Source organism: Peromyscus californicus, unplaced genomic scaffold, assembly GCF_007827085.1.
Source record: "Peromyscus californicus insignis strain IS unplaced genomic scaffold, ASM782708v3 Scaffold_22__1_contigs__length_63687245, whole genome shotgun sequence".
NCBI classification, from domain to species: domain Eukaryota; kingdom Metazoa; phylum Chordata; class Mammalia; order Rodentia; family Cricetidae; genus Peromyscus; species Peromyscus californicus.
This window is the reverse complement of record NW_026294525.1, coordinates 60731822-60755439: the sequence shown is the minus strand read 5'-3', so window position 1 is coordinate 60755439 and position 23618 is coordinate 60731822. Positions and strand designations below refer to the sequence as shown.

General features: G+C 44.2%; 1 protein-coding gene across 10 annotated transcripts in view; it reads right to left on the bottom strand.

Moving 5' to 3' along the window:
* Ak9 (adenylate kinase 9) overlaps positions 1–23618 on the bottom strand; it is a 130687-nt gene that overhangs the window by 92188 nt on the left and 14881 nt on the right. For all 10 annotated transcript variants that reach the window (XR_008221298.1, XM_052751484.1, XM_052751483.1 and 7 more), the window contains 4 exons: positions 20270–20455; positions 10396–10524; positions 8076–8150; positions 4910–5008 (listed from right to left, as the gene is read on the bottom strand). Coding sequence is in view for 9 of the 10 variants with exons in the window: in XM_052751484.1 (XP_052607444.1) it covers positions 4910–5008; positions 8076–8150; positions 10396–10524; positions 20270–20455 (489 nt within the window). In the remaining variant the exon portion in view is untranslated. The remainder of the gene's footprint in view (positions 1–4909; positions 5009–8075; positions 8151–10395; positions 10525–20269; positions 20456–23618) is intronic.

Sequence of the window (23618 nt, the reverse complement as noted above, 5' to 3'; positions counted from 1 at the left end):
ATGTATGCATACATGCATGTGTGTGCGCGTGCATGTGTGTGTGTGTCCGTGTGTGTATGTGCGCATTCATGCGTGTGTGTGTGTATGTCCGTGTGTGTATGTGCGCGGGCGTGTGCGTCCATCTGTCTGTGTGTGTATGTCCGTGTGTGTATGTGCGCGGGCGTGTGCATCCGTCCGTGTGTGTGTGTGTGTGTGTGTGTGTGTGTGTGTGTGTGTGTGTGTGTGTGCAGCACAGGGAACATGGTGGCGTCAGCTCTCTCCTTCCGCCAGTGGGTTCCAGGGTTGGTGACATGTGCCTTTACCACTTTAGCTATCTCTTTTGTCCAGTTTTCACCTCTTTAAGAAAATCTTATGTAAAATTTACAGATATTTTTCTCTCATGTGGTAACAAATGTAACAGGGAATTTTCTACCATCTACTTCAAAAGTCAGAACCTGAAAATATCTTATTGATAAACTTTTAAAATGTACCAGACTCCTAGTCAATGAATGAATCTGAGTGTAAGCTGTTTCCTGCTGTCCTTTGGTCGGTTTTGGTCGGTTGTATTTTTGTTTTTATTTCTGGGTTTTTTTTCATTTGTTTATTTTTGTTTGTTCGTTTATCAAGACAAGATTTCTCTGAATAGTCCCGGAACTCGTTCCATAGACCATGCTGGCCTCAAACTCAGTTGTTTTTTTTTAAGACTGAGTCTCACTGTGTAGCCCTGGCTGAACTTGCTAATTCAGACCAGGCTGGCCTTGAACTCACAGAGATCTGCTTGCCTTTGCCTCCCAAGTGCTGGGATTACAGACATTCACCATCACACTTGGCTCTAAGCTTTTTATTTTTTAGGGCCAAATAGTATGTGAATATATCATATTTTGCTCAACCATTTACTCACTGACGGGCCCTGGAGGTTCCCACCTTTTGGCGATCAAGACCTTTTGGCGATCGAGAACAACTTTCATGACTGCATGTACTTATCTGTTTGCATTCCTGCTTTCAATTCTTTGGAGGAAATGCCTAAAAGAGAATTACTGGATCCTTTTCTGAGGAATCATTCCGTTATTTTTAAAAAGTAGATGCACCGTTTTATATCTTTAATATTATATAGCGTTATGTTAGAATCCAGCTCCTGCTGAGGCCACAGCACCTACAGCAGCCTCCCCTCACAGTCACTAGCAGGTGCTACTGAGATGTTGTCTTCAAGTCCTTAACTAACAGACTTCCAGGTCCCAGGGCCTCTCACCTGGGAGAAGTGAGTCATGGCCCAGGGGCGTGGGTCACACATCCTGTTCTCTGCCTCCTTCCTAGGAATCAAGAGGCTGCCTATCAGCCTGTGCTCCGAAACCTCCCCCATTCTCTGAAAGGTCTAAGAAGAGACTCCTGCAGTTGGTAGTAAGCCCTGATGTGCTCTCTCCAGGCCCCACCACGATGCCTGCCTCTGGCAGTGGAGCCTGCACTTACCTCAGAGCCCCGCTACACTGTTTTCTCTCTGTCTGTCCGTTCATGGCACCAATAACTCCTGTAATAAACTCCTTAGTTCCTGGTAATTCTCAGTGTCCCTCTTGAACCCTAATCTGAGATCATTCAATATCCCAAGCAACAATGCAAAAGAGTTCCAATTTCTCCTACATTTGCTAACACTTGATGTCCTGATTTCTGGGTAACATTCTTCTGCATGTGAAGTGGGCTATCACTGTACTTTGGATTGTCCGTTCCCCATCATTAGTAATACTGAACACATTTTAAATTTTTATTATTTTTAAATGATGTGTAGGTGTGTGTGAGAGCATATGGATATGTGCCTAAAGATGCCAGAGGCATCAGATCCCCCAGAGCTGGAGCTACTAATGGTTGTGAGCTGCCTTGTGGATGCTAGGAATTAAAACTAGGTCCTCCAGAAGAGCAGCCAGTTCTCTTAACCACTGAGCTATTTCTCTAGCCCCCTTTCATGTTCTCATTGGCTATTTATATGTTTGCTCTGGAGAAACGTCTACTCAATTCCCTTGCCCACTTTCTTCACTGATGTATATTGGAGCATTCTTCATGTATTCGGACACCAGTCCCTTGTTGCATGTATGATTTGTAGAGGTCCCCTCCATCACGTGAGTTCACTCTGCTGACAATGTCTTTGGTGTATGAAGGTTTTAGGTTTCCTTTTGTCACGTGTGCTTTGATACCACATACAACTCTGTTTGGCTTTAATCAGCACTAGATCTTGCCCCAGAAATTCTGTTTAAGGTGGTCTGGGCACTAGTATGTGTCAAAAGCTTTCTATGCACCCCCACTGTGCAGTCAGGGCTAAGACTCCCTGCTTTAGCTGTATCACGGCGATGATTCTAGAAACATCACCTGCCTTTAGTTGGAAAGCGTCTGTCTAGAGTCCTTCAAGACACACAGAAGCTGGCAGATCAATCAACTTTAACCAAATACTTTCATAGAGTATATAATGCTAAAGCAAAAGCTCTCAGATATTTTTTTGAGACTTATTTTTATTTTATGTGTTTGCCTGTTTGCCTGAGTATGTATACGGGCACCTAGTGCCTGAGGCGGTCAGAAGAAGGGGTCAGATTGCCTGTAACTGGAGTTACAGATGGTTGTGAACCACCATGTGGGTGCTGGCAACCAAAGCTGAGTCCTCTGCAAAGCAGTATGCATTAGTAACCACTGAGTCATCTCTGCAGCCCCACAAAGCTCGCAGAATTAATTGGACATGGGACTTTATTTCGGATCATGGAGATAATCTATCTTGATGAACATATTCACAACTCCTGGTCTTTTATGTCAAAGGGAAGCACAAACATTTCTCACAGCTATTTCTCCAGACTCTGTGCTCACCTCCCTTCCTCTGCAGTACCAGCTCGTAGACTCCATGTGCACTGACCGGCTGAGATCACCAGGTTACATGGTGTGGGATAACAAAATGACCTCTGCAGCTATTAGCCTATTCGAATTTTGGTATCTACTTACAATTCCACTATTTTAAAATTGTCTATGCATATAAGCTAAGCTAAACCTCCCAGAATAGACCAAACTATTGAGAGCCGCTGGTAGCAAAAGTCCATGAGAATATACAACAGTGACAACTAGAGTTCAGGAGGTCAACCTATCAGAACTCAGGGTCCTGTTAGAGGAAACCATCATGCAAGGTGTTATGGAATTACTGCCTTTTGAAGGAACTGGTTGTCTCTTGTTGTAAACTTCTTGTGCAATAACAGCTATGATTCTCCCCATTTACCACGCATCTTCATGTTATGTGTACATGTAATCTCACGATTGCATCTCAATCTTGGGCACAACTTTCCCTACACATTTGGGGTAATTAGATAACTGTCCCCAGCTGTGTTTATTTTTTCATTAACATATATCTGGCCAGGGCCACTCTCCAGACAAAAGTATTTCAGCAAAGATACCTTTTTCCAAGGACAAACTGCACATAGATAAACATGAGCTCATCTCACTACAGATAAGAGAAAATAACCTTGTGTTTATGTACGTTTCCCCTCCAATAGACTGTGAGCTCCTCCAGGACAGGGGCTGTGTGCTAGTCAGTGATGTATCCCCAGCACCTAGCCACAGTGCCTGACACACAGTAGGTGCTCAATAAATGTTTATTGAAAGGAAAAAAAAGAGAGAGAAAATAACCACTAGCAATTAAATCCTCAACTCCTTACCTTCTCCCCAGGTTATTTACACAAGATCCTAATTTAAGAGATTTACTGCTCACATTCTTGGGATGAAGTTTTAGCCACTTGCTAGTTGCTGAGTTAAGGCAGTTACTTCCCACTGACCCAAGGAGATTGCCTACACAATCATGCAGGAGATAGATGCCAAGCTTCTTTCTTGTGCAAATTAAGTTTTATTTCCTCCTCAGTCAGGTGCTATTCCTAGATTCCCTAATTGGTCTTAGCCTTTAGTTGACCCTACCAGAGAACTCCCCTTCAGTCACTCCCCTTTTGGGTTGTAATTGGAAGCTGACATTTATTGCTTTATGTGTGGATCCTTATCACCTCTCTCTGTGACCCTGAAAACTTCAAGCCTGGCTTTGCTTTACCAAAGAATTACTGTGTGAGTACATATACTGGTTCTGAGAGCACTGGGAGGATGGATGGAGAAGAACAAAGATGAGGACGGAGATGGAAAGAATTAGGTAGAGAAGAGAGAACAGCAGAAGGGACCGAGAGCAGGAGGGACCGAGAGCAGGAGGGACCGAGAGCAGGAGGGACCGAGAGGAGCTAAGAATGAAAACAGAAAAGCAACTGTGTAGCTAGAATGGATTTAGAAGAATAAACTGAATGGACTAAAGAACTCGGTGTGCTTAGATTCATTGAATATCCCTCAGATTAGAATCCTCAGCTGGCTGGTAGACTCTTCCACGGACCCTGGGAGCAAGCAATATAGGCTGGACCTAATATTGTTTGCGTTACCAAACCCTCCAACTGAAAATCCTTCCGGCCCTTAGCACCTGGCACTTCCTGTCTGGCCAACATCTTATCCCTCATGGAGCCCCAGCCCATCCGAGCCAGCACAGCAGCCACTTCAGTGCGTGATAGTGAATGCGTGCTTGTGCAGGCGAGGTTCTTTGAAGGTTCGCTTTCTTCGATGCTCTAAAAATGTTAACATGGACTTGTGTTTCCTTCTCTTCCCCATCCCTTTACCCCTCGAGGTATAAAATAGCTCTGATGTTACCCCCTGCATTTGTTATTCGGAAATCTCTGCTTGGCTGTGGTTAGTGTCACAAAGAAGACTGTGCTCAGACCATGGTTTCTTCCTGGAAGAAGATACCCTTATGGAGAGCTGTCCCCTAGGCCGTGGGGCACACGCTAAGGACGCAGCTAACACGGAACAAGCATGCTCTCAGACAGAGGCCGTGGGGGCCACACTAACACCGAACAAGCATGCTCTCAGACAGGCCAGGGGAACTTACAGTGTCCACTATGTCAACCACTTCTTCCTCTGTGCTCTGCAGCTTGGTGACAATGGCTGCTCTTCTCAGATTCAAGTATTTCAGCCGCTCTATAACTGTCTACATTTAAAGAACAGATATTTGAATATATTGGACTTGAGTCTGTCCAACCTTATGAAAAAGTCACGGGCCCGCGCTTCAGGCTCATGCTTCTCCTGAGATTCTGGGTGGAACCCACCCAGGCTTTCCTGCTGCTGTGCACTACTGGAGATCTTTGCTAATTTTTAAAATAGTTTTCAATAGTTTGCTCTTTGGAGGCAACATTTTATGTACCCCAGGCTCTCCTGGAACTTGATATGTAGTTGAAGATGATTTTGCAGTTCTGAACTGCCTGTCCCCACCTCCTGAGAGCGGGGTGACAGCATCCTGTCCACTTTGTGCAGTGCAGGGGACAGAAGCTGGGGCTTCACCCGTGCTAGCTACGCTCTGAACCGACGGAGCCCCAGCCCCAGCTCTTGGGTATTTCTTGGCTTCTGTATGCACGACTCCACTCTCTCCCTCTGCTGTGACACTGTTACCCTCTGCCTCTATGACCGAGGCTGTCCTCATGGGACTGAGACACTCCAGTTAAATATGGCCTTATCTTAACTGGAATGAGTACTCAAAGACCTCATGTTCAAATAAGGTCACAGTCACAGACTAAAGTTGGATCTTTGAAATATTTTTAGAGGACACATTTCAACCCATGACATGCTGGCCTCTGACCCTGGCCCTTCTTAGACGAAAAAGAGCCCAGTGAAGGAGAGGCAGCTACTGAAGTTTATGCTGTTATGGACGGTAAAATGCCACGGACACAGGAGCCAGAGGAGGTGAGAATGGGGTCTAGCCGATGATCTGTGTGGAGTACAGCCCCGACAGCACCTTGACTGGACTGTCACCTTCCAGAACTATGACAGAATAAGGTCTGTCCTTTTCAGTTCCCCGGTTTGTGGAACTCTCCCATGGCAAGTCTAGGAAACTAATACAGATACTATGTGGAGGAATCTGAGGTAAAAAATCAAGCTAATAAAAAATGTGTTTTGAGAGATGGTGAGGCAGTCGGAAGCCTGATGGTGTGGATGAAGTCTGGAGTAGACTGGATTACTGCTCACATTCCGACCTTGTCCGGCTTTCCTCGTTAACACATTAGTCCATTTTAGGTGGCATATACTTCCTTAGCCCCTTAATGCTCAGCTTCTCCATGTTACTTGCTTTGGAAAATGGGATGTTCTAGAGTACCAGTTCCAAACTGAGACCTGAACATTTGGCAAGTCTCAGCCAGGCTTCTTGAGGCTTCTATCCTCAAGAAGTGTGTGCAGGTAGCAAAAGGCAGGGAAATGCTCAGCACAGACCGAAGGAGTCCGTGTGTGCTGATGGACGGGCTGCAGATATGAGAACCGTAGACAAGGACAGGGTTCTGAGGATGGAGTTGACACTTACTGAAAGAGGAAAACCAAGGAAGATGCACATTTGGGGTGGACAGTGTTGGCTGTGGAGTACTATCCTGCACGTTTCACTATGAGGTGAGTATTAGGCATCTAACTGGACATGCAGCTGTTGAATGTTGACCGAGGGAGCTAAGTGTACTGGCATATGATTTGGGGGAAAGATCCAGGCCAGTAAAAAGATTTTAAGTCATGCATTTCTGAGAAGGTAGTCAATACCATTAGACCCAATGAAGTCTCCTAAAGGGGACGGAAGGACGAGTGGGGCACAGAAGAATTCACAGGGACTGAAAACTCTACTGTCCTCAGCCTTAGACATTAGGTCCTTGACGTGTCCAGGAGAAGCGAAGACGCCATTGTTGTGGGGCTCCCAGAGGCCAAGAGAAGACGAGACTGGGAAAGAGGAGTGAACAGCTGTGGCAGGCGTCACTTTTAGATTCAATTAGATGAAGACTGAACATGACCCCCGGCTTTGGCAAAGAGCAGAGAGGGCTTGTATTCTTTTAGGCACATGTCCCTGTGAGGACTAGGCTGCTCTCTGGTCTGCCTCCACCACTGCTCTCCTTAGCATGGTGCCCCCAGGGAGATAAGTCATTGTCCTCAATTCTTCCTCTCTTAATTCCCTTGCTAAGCGGCTGACAGCTCCCACCATGTAGACTTGGGAGGCATTTCTGCCTTCCTCCACCCTCCTCTGCCCACTCCTACTGCTACCAGCGTAGGTTAGGCTGCCATCTTCTGCTGGACTGACCAGGAGAGCCACAAGGAGCTATCCTACCACCAGCTTGTATGTCCACTACTTTCTCCTCATGCAGTCTGAGGAGATTGTTAGCTTTCTGACTTCAAACTTCTCACTGGTTGTCTGTTCCCTCATGATGAGGTCTACACTCTTTAACTGAAGTCTCTTCCCAGTTCTATAGAACCCTGGGACTACTCCACACTTCCTATCTCACCCCCATAAGCTCAGTTCCTACAGTTGTTCTTTCTCAACCCCAGGGCCTTTGTACAGACTCTTCCCTGAGCAGAGAATGTGTCCCACCCACTCAGGCACCTAGCCTTCAGGGTCTAATTCTTACTCATCCTCTAAGTGAAATTCACACAGATGACCATTAGGATTTGCTCTTTTGTCATGAACTCCTTAATACCGTATACTTCTCTAACGATAACACAAACTACCACTTGTATATTTATTTTCTTCAATATATTGGACGCTGTATGATGGGAGGCACTCACGAAATCATCAGCTTCCTTCCCATATGCATTCCTAGGGCTTATCATTATGCCAGATATTTAGGAGATTGTAAAAAATGGTTATTGTGTTTTGTGTTATTCACTGATTTGTGGTGCTGGGTACTAGACCTAGAATCTCATTCGTAACACAAATCTTTAGTGATCACAGTGGGTGTAAAGTGGCAGCCATTCTGGTTTTAAGCTGCACACCCTTAATGACTAGCGATATTCAGCCTCCCAGCCTGTGCTTATTACCTGCCATTTGCTTTTACTTTCCTTGGAGACACTGTGGGCATAGAGAAATTTTACATTCAAAAGCAGTTTTGCCTTCAACATGAACAGATGAATTTTAAAGTGTCGAAGCAAAAAGGAATGGTCCTGAACTAGAGGTAGAATTCTGCTCACAGAACAAGCATAACACTGAACACTTCAGAGTCACTCAGCTGCAAGATGTCTGGGCTGCACCTTGCACTCACCGTGAAGAGGTCCTCTGGTGACTTATTCCCATCGAGCTCGATGAGGTACTGGGGATTATGCTCAGCCATTATCTCCTGGAGAAAACCAAATAGAAATCTGATAACTCAAGGTGATAGAGAGAGTTGAATACAAGATGAAAACCTTGATAGCTAATAGGAGATCTTAAGAGCTAATTCATTCACCTTATGCAGGTTATAATGGGCGTCATCTTCAGCATTGGGCAGGTTTTCTGCAAAAGCAGAGCTAGCCTTCCTACCATGAACATTTGTTTGAGGTGCTGGGGATTTGGACAGACTAGACAACTGCTCGATCACTGAGCTACACCCCCAGTTCCTGCTCCTTCCCTCGCCCCATTTTTCCTCTGCTCAGAAGTTAAAAGTCCTTCCCAGTACAGAAGGTTTTCAGGGCATTTCACAGCACATAACTGTAGCTTTGCTACTTTTTACTGAAACCACAGAGAAAGCTGATTGAATTTTAAATCATACTTTCTTCATAGAGATAATAGCATCATTTAAGTAGTACGATGCACCTTTTATTACTGTTGAGCACACTTGTTTTATAGAAAATTTACAGAACAGAAGAATACAAGGAAAAGCATCTTTAATCCAGGCACTGAAAGGAAGCTACTACTGTTTCCCATTCATCTTTTGTTCTGTGAAGTCTTTTCTGCATATTCGAGATCATAATGTATGTCAAACTCTGGAGCCTACTTTCCCAATAAACATTATGATTAATATTCTTCTATATCTCTACAGGATCATGCCCACATCACATCTTCATGGTTGTATAGGATTACATAGTGTGGCTACAGCTCCTACACTCCTCTGCTATTCCACATTTAAGTAGATTATAACATCTTGATAATTGTTTTAAAGCATTTCTACATTTTTTAAAATTAAAATATATTTCCTTCAATAATTATCAAAGTAGCCGGGCGGTGGTGGCGCACGCCTTTAATCCCAGCACTCGGGAGGCAGAGCCAGGCGGATCTCTGTGAGTTCGAGGCCAGCCTGGACTACCAAGTGAGTTCCAGGAAAGGCGCAAAGCTACACAGAGAAACCCTGTCTCGAAAAACCAAAAGAAAAAAAAAAAGAAAAAAAATAATTATCAAAGTAGTTGGGCTTACAGCAGCCACTGAGAGACAGTCATACATACTCTTTTTTTTTTTTTTTTTTTTTTTTTTTTGGTTTTTCGAGACAGGGTTTCTCTGTGTAGCTTTGCGCCTTTCCTGGATCTCACTCTGTAGACCAGGCTGGCCTCAAACTCACAAAGATCCGCCTGCCTCTGCCTCCCGAGTGCTGGGATTAAAGGCGTGCGCCGCCGCCGCCCGGCCAGACATACTCTTCATCCTCTTTATTCCCATCCTCCTCCTTGACATAAGTACTGCACACATACATGTGTTGAACACCTACTGAGCGTCTTTATACTAGATCCCCAGACACTGAAAAGGGCTAGCTTTCTAAAAGCAGGTTTCTACCATCAGTAGGCACTGTTTGTTGGCTTTCTGGAAGGCTGTGTAATTCCAAAGTCTCACAAGCACTCCAGAGAGACGTCCTGCCACCACTGGTTAGTTTAGCTCTTACAGTCTGACAAACTGAGTTAAAAATGGGCTCTGTTTTAACTTTTCATCTAGCTGGTGAGGTCCCTGTAAACAGCCTAGTGACTTCAGAAAAACAATTGATCCCGAGAAGCACAGAGGTGCTTTGTAGGGGTGAAATAACATGGCTGTGAAAAAGAGACCTGGGCTGGAGAGACGACTTAGTGGTTAAGAGTTCCGCTGCTCTCACAGAGGACCCGGGTTCCATTCCGGGCCCATGTGGTGGCTCGCAACTGCCGGTAACTCCAGCCCAGGTTCCTTTACCCTCTCTGGGCCTCAAAGGCTCCCGAATACATGTGGTACACATAAACACTCACACACATACACACTACACATACTACACAGACACATAGACACACACACACACACACACACACACACACACACACACCACACCACACACACACACAGACACACATACATACACACACTACACATACATATACATCACACACACACACCACACACACATAGACACACATACGTACACACACTACATATACATATACATCACACACACATCACACACACACACATACACATACCGCACACACACACGTGCGCACATACACACAAAATAAGTACACCTTTAAAAAAGAAAGAGACCTGGAGGTGGAAGCCTTTTCTGAAGGCTCCCATCAAACAAAGACACTTGAAAGCCATGTGACCACAGGCAAAGCACACATGTCAACACTCCCACTTTAGCAATGCCTTGTTCTTACTTCTAAAGCATCAAGAAGTTCTTCCTTATAAAGTTTCACAGTATTCTCGATGTTCTCCAAGTAATCCTCAGGCCTCTGAACCAGGTGTTGAAGCATTTCTGCCACCATCTGCATCTCAGCAATCAGCGCCTAAATGGGGAAACATAAAAACTCTTTAGGGCAATGGCCGTCTCGTTTATGAGGGGCATCCCGGAACACCATCTTGTGGGGAGAAGCAAGGACAAGAGGAAGGCTGGAGACTGAGAACTTCATGTTTTAGAGAGGGAGCACTCCCGGGAGTCTTTGTTGGAAACTGAACTGTGTGTGTGTGTGTGTGTGTGTGTGTGTGTGTGTGTGTGTGTGTGTGTGTTCACGTACAAACAGAAGCCAGAGGTTAACATCAGGTGCCTTCCTCATTGACTCTCCACCTTTCTTGAGACAGCATCCCTCAGTGGACCCGAAGCTCACTGGTTGGCCCGCCTCTCCTGAGAGCCAGAGCCCAGCCGTGAAGAGCAGATATCTACTATTATCACACTTTCAGACAGCCTTTCCTCGTCCCATTGCATTCTGGTTACTAGACTTGCACTTGGATCATCCCAACCACACACATTAGTGAAATCAAGCTCTAGATTTACCCTGTGGGTTCTCTCTATCAGAGGTTGGGCTCCAGGTTGCAGTAGCCTCACTCACAACAATGTTGGGCTACTCTGCTGTTCATGTTACATTGTTTCTCTTACTGCCCTAACCCCTCATTCTACATCTACAGTGCCTAACACTTAGTGGATGACAAATAACTGTTGCTATGAAATAAAGCAGCCTGGTTTTCAGAATATGAAGGAGCTTTCCTGACAGGGAGTTTAATCTTCACCTTGACACTGGCATCTAATAGTTCTGGCACATCCTGCAGATGGCCTCTTCACTTTGATAGAAAGTCTTAATTAGATGCAGTTCCAATTGTCTATTCTCGCCCCGAGCTCCTGGGCTAGTAGAGTTCTACCCGGAGAGCTGCTTCCTGTGCCCACATCCTCAAGTGTTTTCTGTATGTTTTCCTCTGCTACAGTAGTTCTCAACCTATGGGCCATGACCTCTGGGGTTTGAATGACCCTTTCACAGAGGTCACAAATCAAATATCCTGCATATCAGATATTATGATCTATAACACAGACAAATTAAATTGTAGTTATGAAGCTGGGTGGTGGTGGTGCACGCCTTTAATCCCAGCACTCGGGTGGCAGAGCCAGGCGGATCTCTGTGAGTTCGAGGCCAGCCTGGGCTACAGAGTGAGTTCCAGGAATGGCGCAAAGCTACACAGAGAAACCCTGTCTCGAAAAATCAAAAAAAAATTGTAGTTATGAAATAGTAACAAAAATAATTTTATGGTTGGGGCCACTACAACATGAGGAATTGTCTTAAAGGGTTGCAGCATTAGGAAGGTTGAGAACCACTGCTCTAGTAGTTTGAAAGTTTGAGTCTTACATTAAGGTCTCTGATTCATTTTGAGTTGGTTTTTGTGCAGTGTGAAAGATGGGGGTCTAGTTTTATTCCTGTGCCTGTGGATGTCTCAGTTCCTTAGTGCTGTTCACTGAAGATGATGTCTTTTCAACATGTTTACGTCAGCTTCATGGAAATCAGGCTGGTGTTGCTCTGTGAGCTGATGTCTGGAGCCTCTAATCCATGCATTGGTCTACTGTTGGGAAGGGACTTCTTAGCCAAAGTGGGAGCCTCTACTTCCTTCACTGCCCCAATCCGCGTGATCCCAGGCTCCCTGACTCTTCCTTCTCCTCCAAACCATACAACCTGACAGACCATTTCCCTCGTCAGCCTCCCAGGCGCGCACCGCTGAGTACGGGACACCCCAAATCCCTTACAGCCAAACACAGTTCTCCTGTCTTCATCCAACTACAAACCCCTTTCACTCCTACCCAGGGCAAAAGCAAGACACAGCCTGCCCACCTGGTCCTGGCTCTTTAGAAAGTTTTGTCGACCTGTGTTCTGTGTGCAGACGGGTCTGTGTTTTCGGGTGTGTCTGTAAGTCTTGTGGCAGACATGGGAGCTGGTGTAGTCATATCTGTTGGGAACGGCAGAAGCCACATAGCCAGCACAGCTGCTTGACAAAGATCCAGCAAAGCTGAGCCGCACGATCGCCGCCATGCTGCTTTTGGTTCTGACTTCCGTGTGTTGCATACTTGGTGGGCTTTTAATATTTGTTCAACTTTGGGATATTGGATTGATGAAAAAAAATTATGAATCATTTATGCCTTCTCCTAGGAGTACAGCTTCTAAGCTTCCCCCAGGAAAGTCCTGAGCACATTACTACTCCCACTTTTAGGGAGATATCCTTATCTACTTGAAGGTCTTCCGCCTTAGAGGTTGTGACGTACATAAAGAAACCAGAGACCTCTTTATGACGCTATGAGACACTCTTGAAACATCTGCCCCTGTACTTACTCAGGAAGAAGATGGTCAGAACAAAGTACTGTAACATGATATGCTCAGGCAATTACTTGGCATACACAGCAACAAAGTTAGATTGGCTGGAGTTACCTCCGCCCTACACAGGGGCTTATATTGATGGGCAAATAATGGTGTGGAAAAATGATAAAAGAATGAGGGTCAGAACCTCCCTTTCTTAGAAAAGTTCGCTAGTGCAGGGCCACTGTGGTGTCATGTGACCAAGGAGCAAAAGAATGCCAGGATTAGACATAGAAATAGATTCTATAAAGATATAAAATATGAACATTGTATTATGTCAGAAATTGAATAACTGCAGCAGATTTGGCCTGAGGATTCTTCTTGAACACTCTGACTATAAAGAGTTAATAATACACTGCTTGGGACATGGTGATCTGCCTAGGCTGGCTTGGAGATTTTCTTTCTAGCAAACTTGAAACCTAGCAAACAAGAGCTGCCTAGAAGTTGGGTTATGGAGTTAACGAGGGAAAATGAGTGTAAACGGTAACTGTTGTGTCATGGTTTATCAATGATGACTAGAAGGTGTGCAAGAGGAAGTGAAACACATGTCCGGGAACAGAAATGATAGGATCTATGATCTGGAACAACATGAGTCTACCCCTGCTCACTGAATTCTCTATAAATAAAGAAGCACTCTGGCTGCCAGACAGTCAGGCTGCCAGATTCTCCCGACCACCAATGGCCTGGCTCAATCCTCCCTCGCCTCCTCTCTGGAATCTGTCAGCCTCCAGGGCTGGCCACTGGCAGGGAGCCGAGACAGAAATGGATCAGGCTCAGCTGAGTGTATGAATGATGGTGGACACTGCATGTCTGGTTTTGGAGTGGTCTCCTTTGAGCTTGTGAGCTTTCTGTGTTCTGTGTTTATTGGTTTTGAATTTGCTCTCTGCCACTGCCGCTACCAGCCAGCATGGCTGACGCCACTCGCCATGGCTGCTTTGAGGACCAGCTCTCAGAATTTACCTCTGCGCTTTCGGGTCACTGGATTCAGTTTAGCAGGGATTCGAATGTCTTTTGAGTGTAGATAATATTCAAGTTGTTTTATGCTATCTGCTTTTGATGGAAAGCTGGCTCTGGAGTTGGCTCTGGACTTATGGACCCCCCTCCTCTAGAGCCAAGCATGTTTGTTTAAAGGTGTCCTCCAAATCTCTGTCCTGTGTCAGATGGACAGAAAGGAGAGCAAAACAAAAGGATTTAAAGCAGAGGCTCTCAACTGGCCACCATGTGCTATAAAATCGGTGAGAGTTAGAATGACTAACAGCAGAGAGAGGTGGTCTTTGTCTCTTCCTCAGGGAGGAATGTTGCTTTTATGTCAACTAGTCAGGTATAATAAAAGATAAGATCTGACAACTCCAGATGGATCTCCAAAATGTAAGAAACAGCTGGACGCCTCTGGTCAGTGGATCATTGACAGTCCAATACAGAACTGGATATTACCCTTTTTAACCCCCTTTTCTTCCTTGTCTTAATCCTACTAATTGTACCCTACCTCATAAACTTCTTGCCTAGATTTCTTCAACAACAGATCAAAAAGATTTCTAACCAGACTTTTAATCAGTTGTTATTACAAGATTCCTGGCCCCTAGCTACAGAGCCAGAGGCCAGCAAGTCAAAGCAAAGATCAAGCTTGCCCCAAGGACTTCAATGCCCCCATTCAGCAGGAAGTAGTCTAATGGTAATGTCACCCCCTTTCTCTACCCCTGATTGTTTATCAGTAGTGAACAAAAAAGGGGGGAATGCAAGCCCCTTACAGTGTGAGTAGCCAGGTGCCACCCAGACTACTCTAAAGGCCATAATGGCTGTTTTCAGCTCCTCAAGACACAGGCAGCCAAGCTCTACCTTACAGAAAACAAAACAGAGCAAAAAGCAAACAAAACAACCCAAGATCAGACCACAGAATTCCACCCGTCCCTGAGATTGCTCTAAGATCAGGCCATAAAATTCCACCAACCCTAGGCCATCCTAGAAAGCTCTGCCCCCAGTAAACCCTACATAAAGCCTGCCTCCTGCTCAGTTCTTTGCTGCTTCTCTCACAAGCAGAGGCAGCTGCTCTCTTGTGTCTTTCCTGATAAATCTCTCATGTGAGGTTTGTTGTGCAGTGTGACTTTGTGGTGTTCCTTGGCTCCTGACTGCCAGGATACCTCTCCCTTCAGAGCTGCACACCTGCACTGGGGAAACCCTTCCCCTCAGAGCTGTAACACTTATAGGGTGGCTCAATATACAAAAATCAATGTATGTAATTGTGGTAGTTTGAATGTATTTGGCCCCCATAAGCTCATAGGAAGTGGCACTATTAGGAGGTGTGGCCTTGTTGAAGGAAGTGTGAGTGTGTGTGTGGGGGAAGCAGGCTTTGAGGTCTCTTTGCTTAAGCTTTGCTCAGTGTCACAGACTACTTCCTGTTGCCTCCAAGATATAGGAGTCTCGCTACTTTTCCAGCACCATACTTGCCTGCAATCTGCCATGTCCCACCATGATGATAATGGACTGAACCTCTGAGTTCAGTCCTAAGAATTGCTGTGGTCATGGTGTCTCTTCACAGTAATTGAAGCCCTAAGATGGTATTCCACTATATAAACAAACTGAAAGAAAAAAAAACCTGCATAATCATCTAATTATATACAGAAAAGGTCTTTGATAAAATCCAGCATCGCTTAATGACAAAAGTCCTGGAGAGATTAGGGATACAAGGGGCACACTTCAACATAATAAAGGCAGTTTACAGCAAGCCCGTTGCTAACATCAACTTAATGGAGAAAAACCTCAAAGCAATTCCGCTAAAATTAGAAACAAGACAAGGTTGCTCACTCTCTCCATACCCATTCAATACAATACTTGAAGTTTTAACTAGAGCAGTAAGGTAACTGAAGGCGATCAAGGGGATACAGATAGGGAAGGAAGAAGTCAAAGTATCTTTATTTGCAGATGAAATGATAGTGTGCATAAGTGATCCTAAAAATTTCACTAGGGAACTCCTACAGTTAATAAACACTTTCAGCAAAGTAGCTGGATATAAAATTAACTCACAAAAATTAGTAGCCTTCCTAGATACAAATGGCAAAAAAAAAAAAAAGCTGAGAAAGAAACCAGGAAAACAACACCTTTTACAATAGTCTCAAATAATATAAAATATCTTGCAGTAACTCTAACCAAGGAGGTGAGAAACTTGCATGACAAAAACTTCAAGTCTTTGAAGAAAGAAATTGAAGATATCAGAGGATGAAAAGTTCTTCCATGCTCATGGATCAGTAGGATTAACATAGTAAAACTGGCTATCCTACCAAAAGCAATCTACAGATTCAATGCAATCTCCCTTAAAATTTCAACACAATTCTTACAGATCTTGAAAGGACAATTCTCAACTACACACACACACACACACACACACACACACACACACACACACATATACCAGGATAACTAAAACTATCCTGAACAATAAAGAACTGCTGGAGGTATCACCATTCCAGATCTCAAGTTATAATACAAAGCCATAGTAATAAAAACAGCCTGGTATCAACATAAAAGCAGACATATTGATCAATGGAATTGAATTGAAGCCCCAGATGTAAACCAACATACCTATGGACACCTGATTTTTGATAAGAAAGCCAGAAATATACACTGGAAAAAAGATAGCATCTTCAATAAATGGTGCTGGTCAAGCTGAATGTCAGCATGTAGAAGAATTCAAATAGAGCCACACTTATCACCCTGCCCAAACTCAAGTCCAAGTGGATCAAAGAACTCAGCCAGAAACACTGAACCTGATAGAATAGAAAGTGGGGAATAGCCTTGAACTCATTGGCACTGGAGAAGACTTTCTGAAAAGAACACCAATAGCACAGGCACTAAGATTAATAATTAATAAGTGGGACTTCATGAAAATAAGGAGATTCTGTAAGGCAAAGGACACTGTGAATTACATAAAGCGGCAGCTCACAGAATGGGATTAGATTTTTAACAACTACACATCCAAGAGAGGTCTAATATCCAAAATATATAAAGAACTCAAGAAGCTTGATATACAAGAACCAAATAACCCAATTAAAAAAGGGGGATACAGATCTAAACAGAGAATTCTCAATAGAGGAAACTCAAATAACTGAGAAGCACTTAAAGAAGTGTTCAACATCCTTAGCCATCATGGAAATGCAAATCAGAACTAGTTTGAGATTCCATCTTATATCTGTCAATGGCTAAGATAAAAAAAACACACAAGTGACAGCTCATGCTGGTGAGGATGTGGAGCAAGGGGAACACTCCTCCATTGCCAGTAGGAGTGCAAACTTGTACAGCTACTTTGGAAGTCAGTGTGGCAGTTCCTCAGAGAGATGTGAATTGGTCTACCTCAATATCCTGCTATACCACCCCTGGGAATATACTCAAAGGATGTTCCATCCTACCACAAAGACACTTACTCAACCATGTTCATGGTTGCTCTCTTCATAACAGCCAGAAATTGTAAACAACCTAGATGTCCCTCATCAGAAGAATGGATAATTAAAATGTGGTACATTTACACAGTAGAGTATTATTCACCAAAAAAAAAAAAAAAAAAAAAAAGTTTAAAAAAAGCCGGGCGGTGGTGGCGCACGCCTTTAATCCCAGCACTCGGGAGGCAGAGCCAGGCAGATCTCTGTGAGTTCAAGGCCAGCCTGGGCTACCAAGTGAGTTCCAGGAAAGGCGCAAAGCTACACAGAGAAACCCTGTCTCGAAAAACCAAAAAAAAAAAAAAAAAAAAAGTTTAAAAAAAAAAATGACATCATGAAACCAAAGCAGGCAAATGGATGGAACTAGAAAAAAGTCATCCTGAGTGAGGTAACTCAGATCCAGAAAGACAACACAGTATATACTTAATTATATCTGGATATTACCTGTTAACTAAATGATAACAAAGCTACAGTCCACAGACTCAGAGAGATTAGGCATAGGGGAAGGGGCCAGGAGGGACACATGGATCTCCCTGGGAGGAGGAAATAGAATAGATGTTATGGGTAGACTGGAGTCCAGGGTGGGAGGTATGAGAACAGGAGGCTCAGGTGGGGTGGGAAGGGGAAGGGGAGATGGGATTGAGGGAGGAAATGAGGGGAGAGACAGCTAGGGCAGTATGGAAACCTAGTGAGTGGAAACTTCCTAGAGTATATGAAGGCAGTCCTAATGAAGTCTCCAAATAACAAGGGAGGTGGACCCCTGCTGACAGTCTCTTGTCACCAAACAAAACGTCCAGTGCCAGAACTGAGCTTCATCCAGTGGAGTTGTTGGCCAAAGGGGTCCCTTAGAAATCCTCAAACAACCCAGGCTGCTGCCAATACAATAGGTTGCTCTCCACAAACTGACAGTAAGGTCCCATTGCTGAAGACGACACCCACACCACTCATTTAACATGGAGGGGGAGAGCTGGTACCTGCATAGAACCTTCACCCCCATGTGCCAGTGTCTACAACATGGAGAGGTACTCCGCAGGCTACCAAAAGAGAAAAGCCAACACCAACCCGGCAACAAAACCGTTGACCTACAATCTGTCCTGCCTCTAAAGTATGCCAGGGCAATGTGGCGCAAACCTCGTGGGAGTGACCAACCCTTGTCTGACTTGACTTAAGACCCACTCCATGAGATGGAACCCACACCTGACACTGCTGGGGTGACCACGAACCAGAGTCTAGACAGCCCAGAGGACCTAGTGTAAAACCAAATACTGCTGTTCTGAAAAAAGAAAAGTAACAATATAATGACTCCTAATGTTATTCTGCTATACTCATAGATCAGTGCCTTATCCAGTCATTATCAGAGAGGCTTCCTCCTGCTGCAGATGGGAACAAATACAGAGACCCATAGCCAGACATTATGCAGAGGGGGGGGGGGGGGGGACATAGCTCTAAATGAGATATCACCATCAAATCCTCCCCTCGGGGCTCAGGGAACCGGTGGAAGAGGAGGCGGGAGGAGTTGGGAGACAGAGGAGACGGAGGACCCCAGGATAACAGGACCCTTTAAAACAACTGAGCAAAGCTCATATGACCTCACAGAGTCAGAAGCAGCAGTCACAGGGCCCGCACGGGTCTGCACCAGGTCCGCTGCACACACACTATAGCTTTCAGTTTAGTACTTGGATGGAGTTCCCGAATGTGTGAATGAGTGGGTCCCTGATTTTTATGCCTTTTCTTGGGACTCTTTTATTTTTCTGTTGGCTTGACTTGGCCAACTTGGATATGATGATTTTCATTTCATCTTATATTTTATTTTGTTGTGTTTGATTGTCACCTCTTAGAAGCCTGTTCTTTTCTAATGAGAGACAGAGGGGACCGGATCCAGATGTGGGGAGGAGCTGGGAGGAACAGAGGAAGATGGAACTGTATTTAGATTATATTGTGTGAGAAAAGAATCTATGTTTAATAAAAGGGGGGAAGATTCATGAAAAATGTGTATCTCTACAGACCCTGGGAATCGAAATTAAAATTACACTGAGATTTCATCTCACCCAATTCGGATGGGCCACCATTGAGACCACAAACAGCCACCAAATTGCCGGCAGGGATGCAGAAGAAAAGGAACCTTTACACATCGTTGGTGGGAATGTAAGTTAGTCTAGCCACTATGGAAAATAATGTGGAATTTTCTCAGGAAACTAGAATTCAAATGACCACATGATCCAGCTATGCCGCTTGTGGGTATATACAGCCAAAGGGATCAAAGTCAATGTGCAAAAGATCCCTGAGATCTGTGTTTCCTGCAGCACTACTCACAATAGCTAAGTTATGGGGTTAGCCCATCTGGTCATCTGCCGTGAACAGAAAATGTAGACTGTGTGTGTGTGTGTGTGTGTGTGTGTGTGTGTGTGTGTGTGTGTAACATACACACACATATATGTATTATACACACACATGCACACACGCACGCACATACACACGCGCACACCCACACCCACATCAGTGTCTTCCTGCCATAAAGACTGCAAGTATGTCATCTAGAAGAACACCTGGAGCTCATCATCATGCTAAGTGAAATAAGCTACACTTAGGAAGGAAAACACAGCATGTTTTCTCTCATATGTGGAATCTGGATAAAAATAAATAAATCAGACCTAAAATAGAAAGGTGAGTATTTTGAGGGACAGAGGACCAGTGGGAGGGTGAGGGCATCAGGTAGGAATGATGGTGGTAAGCACAGCCAAAGAACGTTGCATGTGCACCTGAAAACGTCAAAGCAGAACCCACTGCTCTGTGTCATTAATATATACTAATTTTAATATGGAACATATTTTAAAATTAAAATAGTTCTGGAAACATGAGGTATTTTATCTATCTTCTCCAGACCATAAAAATGTAAAGAAATGTAATTTTCTCTGGCATCTGCTTTTCCCCTTGCTATCATTTAATCATAGTAGATTTTAAAGGCATCACGTGGCAAGGACCACACTGGAACTTACCTCCTCTTCTTCTTGTTCTTCTTCCTCTTCTTCCTCTTCAGATTTTCCATCTTTGGGGGGCTCCTTCTTCCTTCTCCTGCGACTCTCGATGATCTCGGGGTCCCACTGCTCTCTAGAGTATATGTACCCTGTAGAACTGTGTTGTCTTTGCCCAGAGATTCTTTGGCACAAATCATAGTCACCACACTATGAAACAATATTATGAGATCATTAAAACATTTGATTTCCTAGGAAGGCAGGCTCACACTAAGCCATGCTCAAGAGATAGGTGGAATAATTATCCCTTTAATGAGATACTGCACTTTCTCTTTTTGGAATTCCCACTCTGTGATGTAGTCTCTTATAGAACCTCAGACATGAAGCTTTGTAAGTCTGCCCATTTTTCTGAATTGCTCAGAAAAGTGTAACTTTTTTTTCTTCTTCCTGTTTCTTTTTTAAAATGTATTTATCATCATTTTTTATGTGTGTGGGTGTTTTGCCCTCATGTACATCTGTGTACCATGTATGTGCCTGGTACCCATGAAGGCCAGAAGAGGGCATTAGATCCCCTGTAACTGGATTTACAGAGGTTGTGAGCCACCATATGGATGCCGGGAATTGACCTGGGTTCTCTGGAAGAGCAGCAGGTGATCTTAACCACTGAATCATCTCTCTAGTCCCTCTCTTTTCTAGGCCTGATTTCTCTAATACTTTGGGCTTCTCATCCTCTTGGAATAAACTTCAGCTTTGCTTGAATTTAAATTTGGAATAAACTTTATTTCCTGTTTCATATTATCCACTAGACAAATTTAAATTTTTCCTTAAATTTGAGCAAATGCAATACTGTGATGGTATTTGCATTAGATTCTAGTCATGGCAAATTTCAGTACATGATCTACATGTCAGGTCAACAGTCTTATTTGTCTGAGATTAATACATATGAGATTATCAGACATTTTATATAGAAGAGAGAGGGCTAGCAGAATAGTGAAAGGAATGAAAAATAGAACAGAAAATCAGTTTGATTTGCAGAGTTTTCTAGGATTTTATAATTTTAGCTTAAAGAGGCTAAGAATGAAGGAAAATGAGGGGAATCCATGCATCTCCTGCCAAAACATTGATATAAATGTGCCATTTTTATTGTCACTTTATGGACAAAATATTCATAAAATTCAGAAATGGGACCTGAAAGAGCATGTTACACAGGCTTTAAATTCTGCAAACAGAGAAAACGTATCCCACATGGTAACCAAAGCCCAAACCAAAGTCTATAAGTAACTTCCATGTTTCAGGATGCTTACATGTGCACGGATTCACTCAGCTCTCAGGCTACCCACCAAGGGAAGTAATCTGATATCTTGCAGACGGTAATGTCGCATGGTGGTCTTCCCATCCACCCCTGCACTCTCTGTGTGCTTTATTAATGCTAGTGATGCTGTGAGAGCGCAAATTCTGCTTTGAACGTTTTGTAGAACCATCCAGGTGAAGGGGCAGGGAACTGCTGAGCAAATGTGACAACCTGAATTCAATTGCTGGAAGCCGTGAACCAAACTGGACACAGAAGTACGCATCTGTAACCCAGTCCTCCCCCAGGGAGACTGGCGTCTCTGAGAACAACTTCCTACAACCTCCACTACGCATGTGTGCCTGTACTCACACACTCAAAAATGAAGTGTCTGTCTTCAAATCCTAAAAATATCTAGATGTTCTTTTAGGATAGTAATGCTCAAACATGGGAGACATAACTCACCTGGCAAGCTTGCTACAGATTTCTGTGCCCCCTATAACTTTCTAATATCAGAGTGCCTTAGCCACTTTCAAAAACAGTGTCAGCAGCCAGGTGGGGGAGGAAACACCTGTGATCCCAGCACTGAGCAGGCTGAGGCAAGAGGCTTGGGAGTTGGATGCCATCTTGGGCAACATATTCTTGTTTGTTTGTTTGTTTGTTTGTTTGTTTGAAACATCTATGACTCTGGTGACCACCACACTCGGGGAAACAAAAGAAGCCAGGGACTGTGGACACCCCCACCTTGCTCATTTCCTGATTTCTTCATGCCATCTCTATGTGGAAGTGGGTGGTGGTGGTGTATACACTTGCATACTAGAGAGGCAGACCTTTACGTGGGCTTCTAAGTTTTCACCAAAGGGATTTTAATTAAGGTAGGTAATTAAAAAAAAAAACCTATACATTTGTCAGAAGCGATCATGGAGTTAGGAAGGCGCCCTGTTGTGCCTCAGACAGGGGTCCTCCAGGTTTAGAAGTGTGAGAATCACTTGGAAGACCCTGCAACCTAACAGCTGGAAGCCACCCTCAACCGCTTCTGATCCTTAGCTCAAGAATTTGCATTTGAACAAGCTTCAGGGCTCTGCAGCTGTTTGCTCTGAGAACCTGCTCTAGACGCCTGCTGGCCATACGTGTTCTCTGTAGCAAAACCCCTTTAAAGTATCATGAAAGACATACACTTTTTGCCGCAGAAAATATCCATACACGCACATTTTTACATATAATTTAAGGAGACTTATGAGTGCTTTGAGACTCATGGGTCCCAAGCTGGAAACTTCTAGTCTATAGAAACTACAGGCTTTTTCCCAATTAACCCCAAACTACTGAGAAGCTCGCATTGCACTGGGTTGTATAACACTTTGGTTACTCAGTGGATGCTAAGTGGAGACACTCGCTATCCGTTTACAAAGGGACTAAGTTAAGGACTTCCTATCCGCTCCGGAGCCTTCTTGTTTATGGTGTCTACAGAAGAGTTCTCATAGCTGTCCTGGGAGACTCATTCTTCCTGAGGAATGGCTGGTCTCTTGACTAATCACAGCTCCCTTTCTGCTGCCTCAGGTTAGTATGCATGTGTGGTTAATTGGAACTGTCAAATTGGCACAAGCTAGAATTACCTGGGCAGACAGACCTAGGGACTGTCTCGATCAAATTGGCCTGTGGGCATGTTTGTGGAGGACAGTCTTGATTGCTTTAATTGATATGGAAACCACCCAGCCTGAAATTAGTTGGGTCCTGGACTATAGAAGTGAGCAGGAAGTTACTTGAACATTAGACATACATACATTTGTTTGTCTCTACTCTTGACTGTAAATGTGATGCCTAGGGATGTTGCAGGAGAATTGTCTGTATAGCCATTCCACTGTGCCCAAAAAGCAACCCTGAATCTAGGACAGACTCAGCGATCGGCTACATAGGTATTTTCAGTTCCTGCTGCCTTGACTTCGCTGCTATGACGGACCGTGTCCTTGACTGTTTTCTGTTGCTGTGATACACACCATGAGCAAAAATACCTCCAGGAAGAAAGGGTTTGGCTTACATTTTCAAGCACCAGTCACCATTGAAGGAAGTCAGGACAGGAACCCGGAG